This window comes from Hyaena hyaena, unplaced genomic scaffold (assembly GCF_003009895.1).
Source record: "Hyaena hyaena isolate Hyena2069 unplaced genomic scaffold, ASM300989v1 scaffold_46, whole genome shotgun sequence".
Lineage (NCBI taxonomy): Eukaryota > Metazoa > Chordata > Mammalia > Carnivora > Hyaenidae > Hyaena > Hyaena hyaena.
In genome coordinates this window covers 3,695,532-3,716,871 of record NW_024080678.1, presented here as the reverse complement: position 1 = coordinate 3,716,871, position 21,340 = coordinate 3,695,532, and the positions used below count along the sequence as shown (strand labels likewise).

Here is a 21,340-nt window from a genome sequence, read left to right as displayed (position 1 = left end):
TGATGATGAGAGGACCGTTCTAGGTGCTTTACTTATATTAAATTAATCCTCACTCAATTGGAGGATTTGGTATAGTGTTAATCAATAATGAGTTCCAAAGAAGACTGTAATAAAACTCATTTAGTTGAAAAACTAATTTAGGTGGCTCTCCTGTTAATCTCCATTATAGAGAGAAAAATAAGCTCCAATGTAAAACCGTTAATCTCACTTTTTGATAAAAAGCAATTAAAAATCACCTAATCATTCTGCAGACAAGGAAAGCAATCACAGAGGTAACTGATTTGTTCAAGGTTACACTTCCACTTAAAAAGAGATTCCTTAGAGATTTGGTACAGGGTGAGAAAGCAAACAGCAGAAATTAAGGATAATGAAGACATATTTTTTTTTTATGTTTTATTTATTTCTAGGAGAGAGAGAGACAGCGTGAGCAGGGGAGGGTTAGAGAGAGAGGGAGTCACAGACTGAAACAGGCTCCAGGCTCTGAGCTGGCAGTCAGCANGAAAGAAAGAAAGAAAGAAAGAAAGAAAGAAAGAAAGAAAGAAAGAAAGAAAGAAAGAAAGAGTCTTCTCAGCATCAATGAAGATGCTCATGTGATTTTTCTTTGATATATCAGTACAGAGATTTATGTTAATGTATTTCCAATACTGAATTATCCCTGCGTTTTCAATATGTATATAGAGTGTATTTTTAAATGATTTTGTATTCTATTTAATAAATGTGTATATTTTGTCCTAAATAATATTGGACTGTAGTTTCCTCTCCTTTTTCTATGCTCTAGAACAGTGCTTTTTATAGCACCAAAGTTACATATTCCTAAAAGTTTTGTAGAATCCAGCTACATAACTATCTGGGCCTGACACTTTTTGTAGAAGTAGCTCTTTGACAATATTCTGTATTCCTCTGTAAGGAGCTGTGCTTTCAAAAGATCAATAAAGCAGAAAAGCAACTGGCAATCTAACTAGAAAACAAAGAAAAGAGAAAAATACAAATACCTGTTAGTAATGTGAAAAAGAGATTATAATAGAAATTCTAGTGATAATTAAAAGAATAGGGCATACAACTTTGGCAATACAGATGAAAATGTAAAACTTAGGTTAAATGGTAGACATTTTAGGAAAATATGAATTATTATTAAATTACCAAACTGACTTAAAAGAAAATCTAAAAAAATTAATAAACACCAATGGAATTGAAAAGTATGACAAAGGTGATCTAAGTCAGGAATTGTTTCACTGCAATAAACAGAAATCTACTCAAACTAAGTCAAGCAAAAGAAAACAAAAGAGAAACTATTAGGAGAATACTGGAGTATCTATCTCATGGAACCTGTACCCAAGGAGCACAGTCAAGCTAAGGGAGTCTATAATGTTAGGAACCCAACATTCCTGCTTCTTTTTGGAACTGAATGGTCTCATTTGTTCCTTTCTACACATGTCCTAGTTTTTTCCCTCTTTCTACAATCACCTTCCTGTACTAATATTCCTAGTTTGTTATGTCTACTCAAAGTCAAGGCCCAATACCAACCAACTAGAGAGTCTCTGTGTACTCTTCTGAAACTTCCAAGATCCAAACTGGTACAGCTTGGGTCAAGTATCAACTCTAGATCCAATAAACTGTCCACAGAAAAAAAAGGAAAAATAAGAGTACAGATTCAGGGGCGCCTGGGTGGTTTAGTCGGTTAAGCGTCCGACTTTCGCTTAGGTCATGATCTCGCGGTTCGTGGGTTCGGGCCCCGCGTCGGGCTCTTTGCTGACTGCCAGCTCAGAGCCTGGAGCCTGTTTCAGTCTGTGATTCCCTCTCTCTCTGACCCTCCCCTGCTCACGCTGTCTCTCTCTCTCCTAGAAATAAATAAAACATTTAAAAAAAATAAAAAATTTAAAAAAATTAAAAAAAAAGAGTACAGAGTCATAAGCTACTAAAATAAAAGCTAAATTCATCCTTTCAATAAGGGTTCTGATGTGGGCAGTTTAATGTGTGAACTGGGCAGATACCCTGAGACATCTACAAAAACAATCTGCCTCCTGCCAAAAGCCCCTAACCCAAAAGACTTTATGGGTGAATTCTAGTAAATCTTTATGGAACATAAAATTCCTGTTATTTATTCTGTTAAGGAGCAGAAAAAAGATATACAGTTACAGATTTATTTTACAAGGCTAACATGACTGCAAACCTAACAAAATTAACTCCCAAAGCAATGTTCAATGAATTATTCACATTTTTTAAAAAACATTTATTTGGAGGAGAGCACAAGCAAGGGAGGGGGAGAGAGAGAGGGACAGAGGCTCCAAATCGGGCTCTGTGCTGACAGGCTGACAGCAGTGAGCCCAACGTGGGGCTTGAACTCATGAACCAGGAGATCATGACCTGAGCCACCCACATGCCCCACATATTTTAATAGAGATGCTAAAGTTTACATGTAAATAAGCACACATATTCATATGCATTCATATTTTTAAACTATTACCAATAGTATAATTCTAAGGAGTGACATTAGAGATACTTTCTTCACATTGTTTGAATGCTTTATAGTCATTCTTCATCAGAAAAAAGTCACACTTTGAAAATTAAATAGCCTAGAAACAGACTAAAATATTAAAAACTTAGTGTATGGTTAAGATAACAGTTCAGTAGGGATATTAATCAGTAATATTGGAATGACTGACCACCATTTTGAGGAAAATGACCATTATTTGAGGTAAAAGAAGTAAAAGTTCAACCTCAGTGTCAATATAAATCCTAGATAGAAGAAAGATTTTTATGTATAAATGAAAACATAAGTGTATTAGAAAAGCATGTATGTACATATTTCTATCACCTTTGGATGGGAAAGGCCCTTTGAAGCTTATTATTAATGATATGAACCATAAAAGCTTGGGTAAAAAAGTTTTAACGTGTATATTTTTTTCAAAAATCACAAAGACTGCCATTTCTTTTTTTCTTTTCATATGTCCCTGTTTCCGTATTCTCATAATTTTCCTATTTTTAATTATCTCACACATGATTATTTCCAATTATACATATTCATCCAGTTTCAATTTCCCTTCCTAGTTTCAGTTCCTGTTAAACAACTATACCTGGATATCCTACCATTACCTTAACTTTAATCCACCTTAAGCCAAGCTTATCATTCTAACCCCCAAACTAGCTCCTTCTAAATTTGTCTCCATTTCTGTGACCTCACGACTTGAAATTATCATTGTTGTCTCCTTTTCTAAAACCTCCGTATATGTCCTTTTTAGTATTTCCCGTTCACTGATTCAATCTTCGCCTTTTATTCCTATTATATGACCCAATGTTATGATCCTCATTACAAAAAAGAGCAACATTAAACTCTATAATAAAAAAAGCATTTTAACCCTAAAGTAAGAATTGACTACCTATCACATGTTAATACCAATAAAAGGACTGCCCAGCACATTCTCCAGTATATATACACTACAGCACAGTAATTTAATATTAAGTCATTCTATTTATAGCCTTTTAATTCCTCCTGGCTTATAATACTTAAAACAGCAAAACTTAAATAAAACACCACAAATGTCATCAAGATATTTAGTTTGTTGTTATTGTTGCTACTGAGGGGGTAGAGCTGGAATAAGATAAAAATGGCAAAAGTAATTAGAGTCCAGAGAATCCCATTAAAATAGCATTTTTCTTTCATCTCTAGGAAACCCTAATATCTAATTAAAACAAATACGCAATCCAAACTAAATAAAAATGTGAGAATTAATTTTAAAATGTCACAATATTAAACACCTTAAGTTACATCTTTTATATTACTAATAATTATTTTTCTATTATCATCACAGAAATCATACAATCCCTCCTCATCCTCTGTAAAACTTACAGAGGCCAACACTGACTGATAGCCAAGACTAATTTTAGCTTGAGAAAAGCAGGCTATTGCTTTCCAGTACATCTGATTCCTGTTTCAATCAGTTAAAGTTCTAGACATGTTGGGCATCTGGGTGATTCAGTTAAGCATCCCACTTTTGACTGTGGCTCATGTCATGAGCTTATGATTTGTGAGACTGAGCCCCACATCGGGCTCCATGCTATCTATCAGCCTGCATGGGATTCTTCCTCCCTCTCTCTCTCTGCCTGTCCCCGCTCATGCTCTGTCTCTCTCTCAAAAAATAAGTAAACATTAAAAAAAAATAGGGGTATCTGAATGGCTCAGTTGGTTAAGTGTTCAACTTCGGCTCAGGTCATGATCTCACCATTGATGAGTTTGAGCCCCATGTCGGGCTCTGTGCTAACAGCTCAGAGCCTGGAGCCTGCTTCGGATTCTCTGTCTCCCTCTCTCTGCCCCTCCCCTGCTGCTCTCTGTATCTGTCTCTGTCTCTCAAAAATAAACATTAAAAAAACTTTTTTAATAAACAATAAAAAATAAAAATAAAGTTCTGGGTATGTCAAGAGCTAAACTTGCTTATATCAACTGAACTTCTTACTGTAATCATATGATTAAATTAAACTTTATGCATACTCATTAAATGACTAGAAAGCATTTTTTTTGTCAAATCACTATGGTGTATATCTAAAACTAACGTGACACTGTGTTAACTATACTTCATTTTTTTTAAAAAAAAAAAGCTGTTTTATTGAAAATTAAATTGTACATTTCAAAATGGTTCAATAAAAGGTGAATCACTAAAAAACTTTATTACCTATGAATAAGATATTTAAAATAGACCATAAGAAAAAAATGTACTGAAGAAATTTTGCACTCAAGTTTGTTTCCCAAGGGTCTTTAAGGTTTTAATTAACTTTAAAGAAAATAGTGTCAGACTGTGGCTGTAATTTATGCATGAAAGCCAACATGAAACTACAACAAAATCATCAAAACAATATTCACTTATACATTCAACCCACAAGTACATGGTGAATACCTATGTTAACTTTTTGGTCTCAGGAACTTTTATATCCTTAAAAATTACTGAATAATCCCAAAGAGCTTTGTCTTATAGGTAATATCAACATTTATGTAAGAAATGAAAGCTGAGAAAATTTTAAAACCTAAGACTACACCAGTAAACATTCCATTAGCCATCACCGCAATAATGTCATTACTTCTAATGTAGCTTCTGGAAAACTTACTGTATACATACGAGAGTGACATAGTTAAAAAGCCAAATAATGTCTTAGTATTGCTATGAAGGTAGTTTTGGCTTAACTAAAAGAGTCTCAGGAATCCATAAGCATCCCTGGACCAACCCCTGAGAACTGCTATCATAGGATTGAAAAGCCAATACTGAATAATGAAGAAGCAACATGAATCTACCCCTTTTGTGTAATCTGGTGATTAAGGTTCTTAAAATATTCCTCTGCTTTCCACATGAAACAGGCTGGGAAGGTAGGTTTAAAATGGAAGTAGAAAAGTGAGGAGGCTATTGCAATGTCCTGAAAAAAATGTTGGTAGTATCACAGCAATGGAAGGGTGAGATCTGAAAGAATATGAAAGTTATTTTAAAGGAAAAGCCATAATAACTGCTGAAGGACAAGACATAAGGTTATGAGGGGGTAAAAATGGCTCCTAGGTTTCACAGAGCACCATGGTGAATGTTACCACTCATTGTGATATAGGAAAATCATGGGAGGTGGATAAGATGGAGGCAAAACCAAGCTTAAGAATTTTATTCAGAATCTGAATAAAAAACTGGATATGTAGGTCTGGAGATCAAGATAGAGGTCAGGGCAGGAAATGCATGATAGGAATTCATGAGATATTCAAGTATGTGACTAGATGAGATCACCTAAGGAACAGATGTGAATAAAAAAGTGAACAGGAGAAGTGAGCTCCGGAACTTCGCCTTACATCAAAAGATTTCAAATATACACTTATGTTGTATATGTTCTTTTTTATGTTTGCCTTTTTCAAATAACTAACTGCAGGTTCCAGTTTTAGGGCTTTTTTGGTATCTCGCTTTTCATAGGACAGACTCAAGAATCTCCTTCATCAGAAGTATTCTGGAAATATCTGGAACTCCTCAAACCAGTATCTCACTCCCTCCTTCCTCTCACCCCCTTCTTCACACACACTAACCATCTCTACTCCTATTTCTTCCCTCTCCTTCCCCCAGGGTTGTCTCTCCTCTGTGCTCCAAAGATTTGCATATTTCTACAGAGGCCCTATTTTTACATTCTAATTTTGTGTCCTTCAACAGTGTGAAAGTTTCCTTATGGACAGGGAAGTCAAGACTTTCATCTTTGAATCCCCAGTGACTTGCGAAGTGCCTGTCAGAAAACAGGTTCCTGATGAATGCTTCCTGAATGAATAAAAAGGGCCAATGACCTACTCAGTCAGTCCCACTGCTACTTAGTAGGAAAGCAGGGATTAGAAACTAGGTTTTCAGAGAACCAGATACTCTAAACTCACTTCAGTCTGTCATTCAAAGAACACTATCTTCAGGCCATCATGTTATCTGTATATTTTATTTCCTATTTATCATCCTGTCTTAACTGTAAGTCTGGTGATATGCCCAAAATTCACCTTCCTCAGCCTGTCCAGAATCTGTGCAACCAACTTATGTCTTATCTCTCCCATTAAAAACTCTCTTCATCAATCCCTCAATCATTGCCCTTCTCCCCGACACCAGCCACACACACAAATTCAGTTAACACCCTACATAATCTGGTTTTTGATCTTACAACTACATTGAAGCTACTCTCAGTTTGCCAAAGGCCTTTGTAACAGTTAAAGTATAATTTTCAAAACAGTAAAATCATGACTCTCATAAAAACATTAAAAATATTAAATGAATGTATGGCAAAGATTTTAACTCATTATAATGAATGAAGAAACCAGTAAGATATTAAAACTGGTTCAAATGAGAATCTAGCATAGAGAGATTTACCCTGCCCATGGTACAAAATTCATTTGCATGACATGAATAGGAATAATTTGCATTGGTATGGACAGGAAATATTTGTTCTATTATCAGTTTTCTTTTTATTTAATTTTTTAATGTTTATTATTTACTTTTGAGGGAGAAACAGACTGCAAAGGGGGAGGGGCAGAGAGAGAGGGAGACACATAACCTGAAACAAGTTCCAGGCTCTGAGCTGTCAGCACAGAGTCCAACACTGGGCTCGAAGACAAGAGCTGCAAGATAATGACCTGAGCCAAACTTGGATGCCTAACCGACTGAGCCACCCAGGCGCCCATCTATTATCAGTTTTCTAAATCTTAACTTTAAAAAAATGTTTTTTTCAAGTGTAATTAAATATACAGTGTTACATTAGTTTCAAGTGAACTGTATAATGATCCAACAATTCTATACATTTCTCAGTGCTCATCAAGATCAATGTACTCTTATGTGGTACAGTCGGGTAAGCATCTGACTTCAGCTCAGGTCATGATCTCAAAGTTTGTGAGTTCAAGCCCCATGTCTGACTCTGTGCTGACAGCTCAGAGCCAGGAGCCTGCTCTGGATTCTCTGTCTGCCTCTCTGGCCCTCCCACGCTCATGCACTCTCTCTTTCTCTATATATAAAATAAAATAAAATAATAAAATAAAATAAAATAAGGGCACCTGAGCGGCTCGGTTGGTTGAGTGTCCAACTTTAGCTCAGGGCATGATCTCACAGTTTGTGGGTTCAAGCCCCGCATCGGGATCTGTGCTGACACCATGGAACCTGGAGCTTGGAACCTGCTCTGGATTCTCTGTCTCCCTCTCTCTCTGCCCTTCCCTGACTTGAGCTCTCTCTCTTGCTCTCTCTCTCAAATTCTGTGTCTTCCTCTCTTTGCCCTTCCCTAACTTGAGCTCATTCTCACTCTCTCTCTCAAAATCAAAAAGACTCACAAAAAAAATGTTTTTAAAAAGGGAAGTATACTCTTCATTCCCCTTACCTATTTCACCCACCCCCACATCCACCTCCCGCTGGTAACCACCAGTTTGTTCTCTGTATTTGAGTCTAGTTTTGTTGGTGGTGGTGGTGGTGGTCTCTCTTTTCTTTGCTCCTTTGTTCTTAAATTCCACATATTAGTGTAATCATATGGTAACTGTCTTCCTCTGACTTATTTCACTTAGCATTATGCCCTCTTGGTCCAACCATGTTACACATGGCAAGATTTCATTCCTTTTGATGGCTGAGTAAAATTCCAGTGTCTGTGTGTGTTTGCATGCGTATCTCATCTTACTTATCTTTTATCTATCAATAGACACATAGGTTGATTATCTTGGCGACTATAAAAAATGCTGCAATAAACATAGAAGCTCATACACCTTTTTGAATTAGTGTTTTCATTTTCTTTGGATAAAAACCCATAGTGGAATTACTGGATCATACAATATTTCCATTTTTAGTTTTTTGAGGAATCTCTATACTGTTTTCCACAGTGGTTGCACCAATTTGCATTCTCACCAACAGAGCACAAGGGCTCCTTTTTTCCCACATCATCACCAACACCTGTTTCTTGTGTTTTTAACTTTAACCATTCTGACAGGTGTGAAGTGATAATCACACTGTGGTTTTGATTTGCATTTCCCTGATGATTAGTGATGTTGAACATCTTTTCACATGTCTGTTGGTCATCTGTATGTCTTCTTTGGAAAAATGTCTATTCAGGTCCTCTATTTTTTAATCAAGTTGTTTGATTTTTGGCTTTGGGTTGTATAAGTTCTTCATATATTTTGGATACTAACTCTTATCAGATATACCATCCTGCAAATATCTTCTCCGATTCCTTTTATTTTGTTTATGGTTTCCTTCACTGTACAACAGCTTTTTATTTTGGTATAGTCACAATAGTTTAATTTTGCCTTTGTTTCTCTTACATAAAGAGATATATCTAGAAAAATGTTTCTACAACTGATGTCAAAGAAATTACTGCCTGTGTTTTCCTCAAGGAATTTTTTAGTTTCAGGGCTCACATTTAGATCTTTAATCCATTTTGAGTCTACTTCTGTGTATGGTATAAGAAAGTGGTCCAGTTTCATTCTTTTGCATGTAGCTGTTCAGTTTTCCCAGCACCATAACTTTCATCTACACTGTGCCTTTAACACTTTTTTATAAAACTGTATAGTCTAGTCAATCGACAACAAAAGTAAATATCCCTAAATCAGAATAATATAATTTCTGGAGGGTCTTCTAGGTCCAGGAAGGTCCATTGCTCAATATTCAAGACATGCAGTCCTTTCTTCTGCCCATTTTGAAGTCGTTGGCAATTTTTCCTAAAAACTCTCAAAATTCATCCTAACCTGCTTCTTCAGCACAATGAAGAAAAATACTTGCCACCTTTGGTTTCCATAATACAGTACTTACCTGGCTCCTCTTCTACCTCTGACTGATTCTCTTCAGTTTCCTTCACCAGTTTCTATTCATCTTAAATATAATATTTACCAAGATTTTGATGTATCTTATTCTACCCAATATCATCAGTCATGCTTCGCCTATTAATTATATAGGAATTGTTACCATAACCACAGTTCTAACATTTATAATCCCCAAACTTGAAGTTTTATTTTCTCCATTTCCCATGTTGATATCTTAGCAGTACCTCAAATTCACTGATGACTTGAACTAAACTCATTCTCTTCCTCATCTAAATATGGTCTATTCCTGTGTTCTCTGACTTAATGTCTAATTGTCAAAGAGGTACAAAGGATGAGAATCTTTCATTCTACTGGCTCTCTGAAACTGCCTTTCTCAGACAGTGACCTAAACTGTCCATTGTACCTCCACAATCACTCTCTTGCATCTTCTCCTTTACCATACACTTTTCCCTAATTAAAGCCAACATTATCTTTCAATGGACTGCTGATAAAGCCTCCACACTGTTATACTGTCTCCTTCTTCTTGATCATTTACTCAGCTGCCAAAGTTATACTTATTCAACAAGTTTTTCTAAGTTGGTCCCACCTTCTGATTTGAGTTCTTACATAATAGGCATCTATTGTTTTAGGGTACCCACTTACTTTCTACTCATTCTACTTCAGTAACTTCAGAACTGAGTCCACTGTACGGCACAGAACTGCCACTGAAGTGCCACAGACTTTTGCTGAGATTTCTGGGGCAGAGCATACGCTTTTTACTACTATAACTGCTATTGTTATTGCTATATTTTACCACCAGAGGACAGCCCGAGAAGCTGGAGTTTGGAGATACAAAGAGGGAAATTTGGTCCTGGAGATATCTTCTGAGCCCTAGAACCAACTCATGTCTAAAGCCACTTTTCTTTGGATTGTTCAATTACACTTGTCAATCAATTCTCTTTCTGTTTAAGCATATTTGAGTCAGGCAAAACCATCCAGGGCACTAAACCTAAAGAGTACTAAACAATATCTCCTGTCTTTTCATGCAGCATATGACTCAGTTACAACATCTATACCAGTAGCAGAATACTATGCATTCCCTCACGTTATTTCCTTAGCCTGAAATTGTCTTCTCTCAGCCTGGATGGAATTCTCTTCCTTCCATTCTGTGTTAAGATTCATCCCATACCTCAAGGCTCAGCTCAAATGCCTTAGCAAAGCTATCCTCTAAGGCTGGAAAAAAGAGCAAAAGACTAGATTACACAGGGATTTTAAACTATGCTACAGCTTTCTGAACTGTAATCTAAAGGTAAATAAATGTCATGAAAGGATTTTAAAGAGTGAAGGACATGAAGAGATTAGCAATTTTAAAAGATCACTCTGATTGCTGTATAGAGAATGAATTAGAGAAGGGCAAGGGGGACAATGATTCGTAAACTATTCAAATTATACGGGCTAAGGTGACAGTGCAGATAGAAGAATGTATTTCTGTGCTTATTTTATTTTTGAATAAATACTGTAAACTCTCTAAGGACAGAGAAATTATCTACTGACTTCCATTTACCCACAAAAATTAACAAAGTGATTGGTACACAATAGGAATTCAAATACTTGTTAAACAAATTAATATGTAAAATCTAATCTGTCAACTTGAGCAACTGGGTAAATAGTGGTATTATTTATGAAGATAGGAAACACAGGAAAAATCAGTTTGTTTTTGAGACAGAGATAATGGAGAAGATGATCTCTGTTTTGAACAAGCTGAGTTTAATGTAATATAATACAATCAAATAGGCAGGGACTTTATACATAATGGATACATATCTGGAGATCAGGAGAGAAATATGAGCGGAAGATGCTGATTTGTGAATTCTGGGCAAATGAATGGTTACCGACTTTTCAAAGAGAGATGAGGTTGCCTAGGAATTATGTAAAATGAAAAGGGTGGAGATCACAGACATCAAGGATATTTAAGGGTTGACGAGAGAAAGAGAAGTCAAGGAAGAACAGTAATAGCTATGGCAGAAAAAACAAACGAGAGTTCTCTAAGAAGAGGAAAGTGTGGTCAAATATGTGAAACACAGTAAAAAGTCAAGGAATGAAAAATTTTCATGTATCTTTTGGATGAAAATTGTTTCGATGGAGTAGGTGCAGGTGGTACCAAGACTAGTTTGGAGTGGACTGAAGGGTGAGTAGAAGATAAAGAAATGAAGTCAGCCAGTATTAGACATCTTGGTCATGAAATCTGGCTACAAAGGAACACAGAAACTCTCCTGCAGGAGAGGAATGTACTCAAAGGAGATTTTTGTTCCTCTGTTGGTTTTCCTGTTCTTACTGAGCTCTTCTGCTTATAGCATGTCCAAGTGCTGATTAGAAGCAAACCAAAAATAAAGTCAGGATGAAAGAGGGGCACCTGGGTAGCTCAGTTGGTTAAGCATTCTACTTCAGCTCAGAGTTCTTGATCTCACAGTTCTTGTGAGTTAGAGCCCAGTATCAGGTTCTGTGCTGACTGACAGCTTGGAGCCTGGAGCCTGCTTCAGATTTTGTGTCTCTTTCTCTCTCTGCCCTTCCCCTCCTCATGTTCTCTCTCACTCTCTTGCTCTCTCGCGCGTGCACTCTCTCTCAAAAATAAACATTAAAAAAAGGTTAAAAGAGAATAATCAAAAATGAGATTCACAACATCAAAACATCTTTATCTATAGAGAGATACAGATATATAAACATCATGTTGTACATCTTAAATATATGCACTTTTTATCTGTCAACTATACCTCAAAAGAGCTGTAAAAAACGTGAGTTTTTAAAATGGGGTATAGCTGAAGAGATTGGTGAGTTTAAAATACACATTAGCATCAAAGTTATATGAAGTAACTGTCTCACTCCTAAACCCTAGACTTAAAACTTTAAAATTATTTATCAAATGCCTACTATGTAAGAGAAACTATGCTAGACACTGCGGATAATACAAAGAGAGCTCTTCTCCCAGATAATCTGCAGAGCCTTGTTTCTTCCCTTTCTTTAGGTCTCTGTTATCACATTCTGTTTTATTTCTCTCCACTTTTCACAACCTGACATATTATATTTGTTTTATTGCCTGTATCTCCTCCTAGACTAGAAGCACCTGAAGGGCAGACACTCTATGATTCACTGTTGTATCCACAGTACCAAAACAGTGCCTGCCATAAATATGAATGAAAAATAAAATTTTGATTGAATGAAATGGTACCTTCTCTTCAGGAAGAAAAGTTACATTCTGTTAAAAGAAAGAGAAATGAGTATATGAGGACTAGATAATATTTAGAAATTAAAGAAGTAAATACTATGGTGATGTGGAAAGCAATATCAAAAAATGACATAAGAGTTCACAAGACTGGGAGCACCTGGGTGGCTCAGTTGGTTCAAAATCCAACTTTGGCTCAGGTCACGATCTCATGGCTGGTGAGTTCAAGCCCTGGGTCAGGCTCTGTGCTGACAGCTCAGAGCCTGGAGCCCGCTTCACATTCTGTGTCTCCCTCTCTCTCTGTCCTCCCTTGCTCATGCTCTGTCTCTCTGTCTCTCAAAAATAAATAAACATTAAAAAAATTTTTTTAAAAAGAGTTCACAAGACTGTAAAGCATCCCAAAGTGATATAAACAATATTAAGAAAAAAGTACTATGTGGACTAGACCTGAAAGGGGTGAGTAGATTTTTTTATGTGTAAAATTCAATGTTTTTTGGTATATTTTAAGAGTTATACAACCACGAACTTCTAGAACATTTTCATCACTTCAAAAAGAAACCCTGTGCCCCTTAGCTACCACCTCCCAACTCTCCCAACCCACCTAGCCATAAGAAGCCACTGATCTACTTTGTCTCTATATATTTGCCTATTTTAGATATTTCAAATAAACATAATCAAATAATATGTGGAATTTTGTGACTGGCTTCTTCACTTAGCAGAATGTTTCTAAGGTTCATCCATGCTGTAGCACGTATCCATACTTCATTTCTTTTTATGACTGAATTAGATTCCATTGTATACATATTCCATATTTTGCTTAATCATTCATCAGTAGATGGCCACCTGGGCTGTTTCCAACTTTTGACGATTACAAATTATAAATTATGAATAATAATAATCCTATGAACATTCATATGTAAGTGTTTACGTGATATAATTTTAATAAGAGATAAGGAAGGAATTGAAATATTTTATTTTTTTAACATAGTCTCCATGCCCAATACCCAATGCGCAGGAATTGAAATATTTTATTATTTTTTTAATGTTTATTTTTGAGAGAGAGAGACAGAACGTGAGTGGGGGAGGGGCAGAGAGAGAGGGTGACACAGAATCTGAAGCAGGCTCCGTGCTCTAAACTGTCAGCACAGAACCTGATGTGGGGCTCGAACCAACAAACTGTGAGATCATGACCTGAGCCAAAGTCGGACATTCAACCGACTGAGCCACCCAGGCGCCCCAGGAATTGAAATATTTTAAATCATTTGATCCCAAATATGACAAATTCAAGATAATGTTTTCACTGATGAGGCAAAGTGAATTTTCATAGAGCTTCATTTATTCAAGTCAAAGGACTATCTTTTATTTTGCAACAATGTCCTTCTAACTTTCTTTTTAAATGTTAAAGTATCCTTTTTAAATGAAATGACAGCAATATTAAAAGGTAGCTTTGTTAATTTACTTAGGTAAAATAATCTTCATTAAATCCAAAAATCTAGAAAATGCTGTTGACTGAAGGAAATGCTATAAAGAAAAGAAGGTAGAAACCCACAAGATGGCCTGAATGCCAAGCTAAAGAGAGACTGCACATTATCCTATGGTCAGTAAGGAAATGCATAAAGCTGTGTAAGTATAAAACTAGTGACTCCTAGATGTCATTTCATTCAATAGTAATTGAACTACAACCATATGAAAAGCACTGAATTTGGTGCTATGAGAAGAGTTACTAAATAAAACTCTGTTCCTGCCTTTTCATAACTTACTGTTTAGTAGAAAAAAAACTCTCTGCTCATTATTTACATCTTTACCCATCTTTTAGAAAGGGCAATATGTAGGAGTTACAAAAAATCCTTTAAAAAGGAAAATGTGGGACTATTCTACTGTGCTTACAAGTTTTATTTCACTCACTGACACTGTGAGTTGCTGGGTATACAAAGATAAGCAATATATAACCCTTATCCTTTAATTTTTTAAAAAATGTTTATTCATTTATTTTTAAAAATTTTTTAAATGTTTTATTTTTTTAATAGTTTATTGTCAAGTTGGTTTCCATATAACACCCAGTGCTCATCCCCACAAGTGCCCTCTTCCATGCCCATTGCCCCACTTCCCCTCCCCTCCGCCCCCCTCAGTCCTCAGTTTGTTCTCAGCATTCAAGAGTCTCTCATGATTTGCCTCCCTCCCTCTCCCCCACTATTTTTCCCCTTCTTCTCCCCCATGGTCCTCCATTAAGTTCCTCCTAATCCTCCTATACGTGCAAACATATGGTATCTGTCCTTCTCTGCCTGACTTATTTCACTCAGCATAACACCCTCAAGGTCCATCCATGTTGCTACACATGGCCAGATTTCATTCTTTCTCATTGCCATGTTGTATTCCATTGTATAGATAAACCACATCTTCTTGATCCATTCGTCTGTTGATGGGCACTTAGGCTCTTTCCATGTTTTGGCTATTGTTGAGAGTGCTGCTATATTCATTTATTTTTGAGAGAGAGAGTGTGTATGTGTGAGAGCAGGGAAGGGACACAGAATCAGAAGCAGACTCATGGCTCCAAGCCGTCAGCACAGAGCCTGATGCAGGGCTCAAACTCTCAAACCAAACCATGAGATCATGACATTATGACTTGCCGAAATCAGATGCTTAACTGACTAAGCCACTCAGGTGCCCCTATAACCCCTATCCTACAGAAGCTTAGGGTCTAGATTTTATAAACTAATCAAATGCTCTAGAAGAAACTGACTGCAAACATTTAATTAGATATTACTCACAATTTCATAGCAAATAACAAACAGGTGCTTACTACTACCAGTCACATTTTAAGCATTTTACATTTGTTAGCTAATTTAATCCTCTTTAACAACGTTATGAAAAGGGACTTATAACCATATTAAGATATTATTAATACATTAAAATATATTACATTTATCTTTTCCCAGAATCTACTAATCAATTCTGCTAATAAGCATTTTTACATACAATTGCTGTATCATTCCCATCAGCACACCAAAAAAACTTCTCTTGAGTTCACATCCCAATCCAGGCACCATATCATTTTTTGATCCCCTTACAGCAAAACTCCCTAAAAGAGCAGTCTGTATGAGTTATGTCCCAAATTCTCACCTCTCAGCCCCTCTTGTGCCATTCCAGAAAGGCTTTGCCTCTGACATTACTTAAACCACTCGTAGTCAAGACTAAATGACCTCAAAATTCTAAATACAATTTTTAGTTTTTAATCCTTACCTCACTTGACCTATCAGCAGCACCTGACATAGGTAAAACACGTTTTGTGAAATACTTTCTTTACTTGGCTTCTAAGACACCATACTCTTCTGGGCTTTCTTCTTCTCTCACTACTTATTCCTTCTCAATCTCCTACATAAATTCTTCCATAACTCCACAATTTCTACACATTAGAGTACCCAAGGCCGGGTCCTTGGACCTCCTCTGTTTTCTATCTACACTCACTTTTTAAAAAAATTTTTTTTAACGTTTAATTATTTTTGAGAGAGAGAGACAAAGTGTGAGTGGAGGAGGGGCAGAGAGAGAGGGAGTCACAGAATCCAAAGCAGGCTCCAGCCTCTGAGCCGGCAGTTCAGATGTGGGGCTCAAACTCACGGACTGAGAGATCGTGACCTGAGCTAAGGTCGAACGCTTAACCAACTGAGTCACCCAGGTGCCCCTACACTCACTTTCTTAATGTTCTCACATAGTCTCATGTTTCCACTAGAATATAACTTCAACAGGGTAAGAATTTTTTAGCTATTTTTGTAAATGCTAAATTCCCTGAACCTACAGCAATGCCTGGCATGTAGTAGGTGCATGACAAATATTTGTTCAACGAATGGATGGGTGAATAAACAGCTTTAAAAATTATCTGTCAACTGATGACTCTCCAATTCATACCCCCTGCCTGGAAATCTATCCTGAACTCCAGATATATCCAACTGCCAATCTGCCATCTCCATTTGGATGTGTAATAAACACATCTCAAACTTAATCGAGTTCAAAAGAGAACCCCAATCACCCTTCCAATGGCTTCTGCAACTGACTTCACTCTCTTGGGCAAGTGCGGCTTTATCCTTCTAGTTCCTCAAATCAACAATTTTGAAATTATTCCTAATTCCTTCTCTTTATCTCATAGCACATCTCCAGGCAGCCAACAAATACTGCAGATTCTCCATTCAAAATACACTCAGCATTCGACTACTTCCTACCATATCCACCGATATCACTGTGGTCCAAGCCATTATCATCTCTCGCCCAGATGAACACAACAGCCTCCTGTTTCTTGTCCACCTTCTCCCCACAATTCAGCTTGTTCTCAGAACTACGATCACAGAAATTTTTATCAAACTTCAGTTAGGGGGCACCTGGGTGGTTCAGTCAGTTGGGCATCCAACTCTGGCTCAGGTCATGATCTCATGGTTCGTGAGTTCGAGCCCTGCTATCAGCTCAGAGCCTGCTTTAGATTTTCTGTCTCCCTCTCTCTCAAAAGCTAAACATTAAAAAAAAAAAAAAAAAAACAACTTAGATTAAATTACACCCCTTCTCTGCTCAGAATCCTGTAATCATTCCCACTTCGCCTTGAGGAAAAGCCCAAATCTTGACAACTGCCTGTAAACCTCTACTCAGTCTGGCCCCTATCACATCTCTGACTTCAACTACTAGCACCATTCACTATGGGTCACTATTCTGACCCATTCATATTGCTGCTGCTGCTGCTGCTGCTGCTTCCTCCAAAGGTTAACCACGTTTTTCCACCGCGGGGCCTTTTCCCTCACAGCTTCCCCCTGCCTGGAATGCTTTTCCCTTAGATATCTGCAATTCATCACCTGTTTCATCACTTTGCTGGACTGCCACCTTCTCTGAGTTTTTCCTGATCACATACTTAAAACTGCAAGGATAACCCCACTTTCTCTGCTCTGTAATTCTCCACAGCTTCTATCACCATCAAACACCCGTATATGTGAATTTATGGGACGTGTGCTGTAAAGGATAAGAATTGTTGTCGGTTTCATTCACTGCTATATCCCTGGTGTTTAAAGCAGTGCCTGTTACAACTGGGTGGTCAATAACCTATCTGTTAAACAAATGCTTTTATGTCCACCAGGGGGCCTAACAATCACCTAGCCTGGTATTTCAGGGAAAGATGATAAAGCTTCTCTAAGATTCCTTCCAGTGCTCTGATCCCTAGAAGGCTTTATACTTTGCCTAGAAAGAAAAACTGTGCTTTGTCTAGTCAACCACAAGGAGGAGTTAAGAGGAAGGGCTGAGCAAAGGGAAACCAGATAATGTTTCCCTTGCTCTTCCCAAGGCAGCCTCAAGGTGGAAGAAAAGTGGATCTGGAGGTGCCTGTACTGAATGAATGATTTTCTCCACACTATGAGTTACCTAGACACACACAAACGTAAACACTCCAAGCCGCAATCCTTTCGAATGCCACGGAGAGGCCAAGAAAACCAATCCGTGCGCCACTGCGAACTGGAAGGATGTTTAACTCCACCGCTAAGAATTCCCCATAAAATCAGGGGAGGAGTTCCCATTAGCGCAGAGGCTTGTAACACACAGGAAGGCCAGGGTGTTCCCGGGTGCCAGCACTCTCCGGCCAGAGAACTATCAAGTCAATTCTGGCTAGTACTCAAGACACCCTTAATTCTAAAACAGCTTAAGTACGGCGGCCCCACGTCTAAAACCTCAGATTCTGTCCCCTGCAAGTCAAGTCCTGATTCATTAGACCCCGGAACCCATTTCCCACGGATTTCGACTCACCGCCACCTGTTGATGCCCACATTGGAGGAGCCGGCGAACCAGGGGTCGAGGATGTAGACGCAGCGGATGGTGTCGGCGCCCTGAATGCACTCCTTCAGGGCGGGGTTGTCGTGAAGCCGGAGCCCCTTTCGGAACCAGTGCACGGCGTTCACCCCCATCCCGGGGGCGCGGCGGGCGGCGGTCCTCGCCCAGTTCCCCCAGCGAGAAATTCAAGGAAGGAAGGGCCGGCTCATAACCCACACCTCCGCTTCCAGGGGAACCGCCACACCCAAGGAGTGGGGAAAGGACGGCAGAGGGGGGAAAGGAAAAAATGAGTCCGAGGAGGGGACCGGAGAAGCAAAGGGCGCTGGAGGCGCCGCTGGAAGATGAATGGAGGTTGCCCAGTCAGAGGAGTCCGGGTGTGACGCCCTTTACGAGCCGGAGCCCGCCGCAACCGCCGGGACGAGGCGCATCGCTCCGAGGGCCTCGGACCCCGGGGAGTGAGCACGTTCCACGAGTCCGAGCCGCCACGACGGCCCCGGTCGGCACCGGCAGCCCCGGGAGGTTCGTCACGGAAACCTCGCCCCACCGAGGCGGCCCCGGAGGAGAAAACGGCCCGCCTAAGACGAGCCACCGAGAGGGATAAGTGGGGATTCAGCTACAGTCGTCCGCGGTGTCTCTCGGGCCGGGAAAGAGGAGTGAGCACGGAGGTGGCAGTCGAGGCCGCTGGACCGTTGCCGGCCGGTGACCGGTCCCGAGGCTGCCCGGGTGACTCCGCCGCCACCGCCGCGTCAGCGGCCTCGGCCCCGCCCCCGGCTCCTCATTGGAGGGGGTGCTGCCCACGTGACCCCCGGCACCTCACGTTTCTGAAGTGTGTTTACTACAGCGGCTCTGACTGAGGAATCGGCTCGCGATTAAGTCGCTTCTAGGGGGCGGCAGCTGCTTGAATTCAAAGCCGTCGACCCTCTCCCGGTCGATAGGCTCCCTGCCTCTGCCCGTTTTCTCCGCGCTTCGGTCGCCTACAAGCGCCCGCGGTAACCACAGGCCCCATGTGAGGGAAGGCTTAGCCCCGCCCCCGGAGGCCGTGAGCGTCCCCTATTGGCTGAAGTGACTGGAGACCCGGATGAGCACGGGGATGCGGGGAGTTCGCGGGCGCGCGCTCGGCTCGGAAGGCGCGCGTGCGCTCTCGCTGCGTTCCGGAGAGAAGGAGGGCGCGGCCGGCGGTCCGGAGCGCGCTCAGAGTTACCTCTCGTGGGATTCCGGGAAGGCCTGAAAACAGCCAAGTGTCGGCCAAGAGTCGGCGGGGGAGTCCGGCGTAGAGTGAGGGCAGGATGAGTTGGAAGGAGAGTAGGAATCTCTGTTAGACTTGTGCTCCAATCCAGCTTTGGCCAAAGAACCCTACTTTGGAGTGTGTGGAGCTGGCGTCCCCCTCATTCTTCTGTCCCTCGTGGTGCGGCACCCTGGGACGTGTTCTGGGGAATAGGAGTACTGAGCAGGGCGGAATACCTTCGTACTGTCTATGTATCATCAACCTCTTAGCCCTGATTTCTTACCTTTAGTGTGAGTGACCATGCTCTTCATGAAAGGGCCTTTGTCTGCCTTTCTAGCGACAGTGAGCGTCAGGCCATGTCGTTCCTTTCCACGTGTGATGCCCTTGTATTCATTAAACGATTAATGAATGAACCAGACACTGTTCAAAGTGTTCAGACGAACAGAACAAAAATAGGAAAAATCTCAGCCGTGGTGGAGTTTACAATATGTCTCTTAACCTTTACACGTGCTATTTTTTTCCTTTATAAAATGCCTTCTTTAGAATCTGCTGTTCACCACAGCAACCTTTGAGCTACCTCGTATATTTCTACACATCCCTTTAGACTCAGGTGAAGTGCTACCTAATTTGTGAAAATATTCCTGTCATCCGGAGCAGATTTAGGATGAATACCCATCTCCCCAGGTGTGTCTCTGATACATTACTTATCATACTATTGTAAAGATCAGATGAAAAACTTTAATAGCTAGCATGAAGTATGTGTTCAATAATAGTATTTATTATCATAATAATATGTCTCCGATTCCCTCTAAAATGTGGCTTCCCTAGGACAGGATGTCCAGTTTGCTTTTTGCATCATCAGTACCCAGTCTAGAGTCTGACACATGCTTTCCAATCTTTATTGAATGAATGAGCGAATGAATGAAGGCTGTCTGCCACCAATGTGTCAGACAAGGTTCAAAGGAGGAAGATATGGCAGTTGTTACAGGTTGACTTGTGTCCTAAGATTCATATAACCCGTCGTACCTGTGAAAGTGACCTTACTGGGAAATAAGGTGTTTGCAGATGATGACATTAAGATGATGTCACTAGGGAGGGCCTTAATCCAATATGACTAGTGTCCTTATCAAAAGGGGGAAATTTGGATACAGAGACAGACCCACACACAGAATGCCATGTGAAGATCGGAGTCCTGCTGCCATAGGCCAAGCACTGTTCAAAACCAGGAGTGTGTCCTGGAATAGATCCTTCCCTGGCAGCTTCAGAGGGAGCATGGCCCTGCTAACACTTTAATTTCAGATTTCTGGCCTCTAGAACGATGTGACTATAAATTTCTGTTGTTCAAGGCAACTCATTTTGTGGTACTTTGTTACAGCAGCTCTCGCAAACTAATACAGCTGTAATGTAAATTCAGTCATCTAAATGAACCAATGTCTGGATGGTCTTTCGTACCCCTGCTTCTATTGCCATAAAAAGGGCATAGCACCCTTTCTTTGGTTTCTGCAGAGCATTTAAAATAATACATATGAAAACCCTTTATTCACTATAAAGTATTAAATATTTGTCATTTTTTATCAGTGGAGATGAGTCTTGGGTAATTACCACTCTTATGGGTCCGTCATCTATGCATAGAATGTAGCACACAGAGCTCTGTCCTCACTTGGCTTGCCTCATTCTCCAGGGTCTATTGTACTTTCTAAAATACAGTGTTTTGTGTTTTGCTGTAGGCACTTTTGAAGTAAGTATGTTATGTCTAAAGGCATAAGAATTGTTTTCAAATATCCAAATGAAATTGTGGAATGGAGAGAAAAAATATTGATTTGTGTAGAGTTGACTTGTGTTTGCCATT

At 39.6% G+C, this 21,340-nt stretch overlaps 1 protein-coding gene across 1 annotated transcript in view; it reads right to left on the bottom strand.

Moving 5' to 3' along the window:
• Positions 1-18,997, bottom strand: part of CRY1 (cryptochrome circadian regulator 1) — a 114,802-nt gene extending 95,805 nt beyond the window's left edge. Inside the window, exon 1 of the mRNA XM_039230437.1 lies at positions 18,243-18,997. Coding sequence (XP_039086368.1) covers positions 18,243-18,400 — 158 coding nt within the window. The 5' untranslated portion in view covers positions 18,401-18,997. The remainder of the gene's footprint in view (positions 1-18,242) is intronic.
• Positions 18,998-21,340: the final 2,343 nt, after the last annotated feature.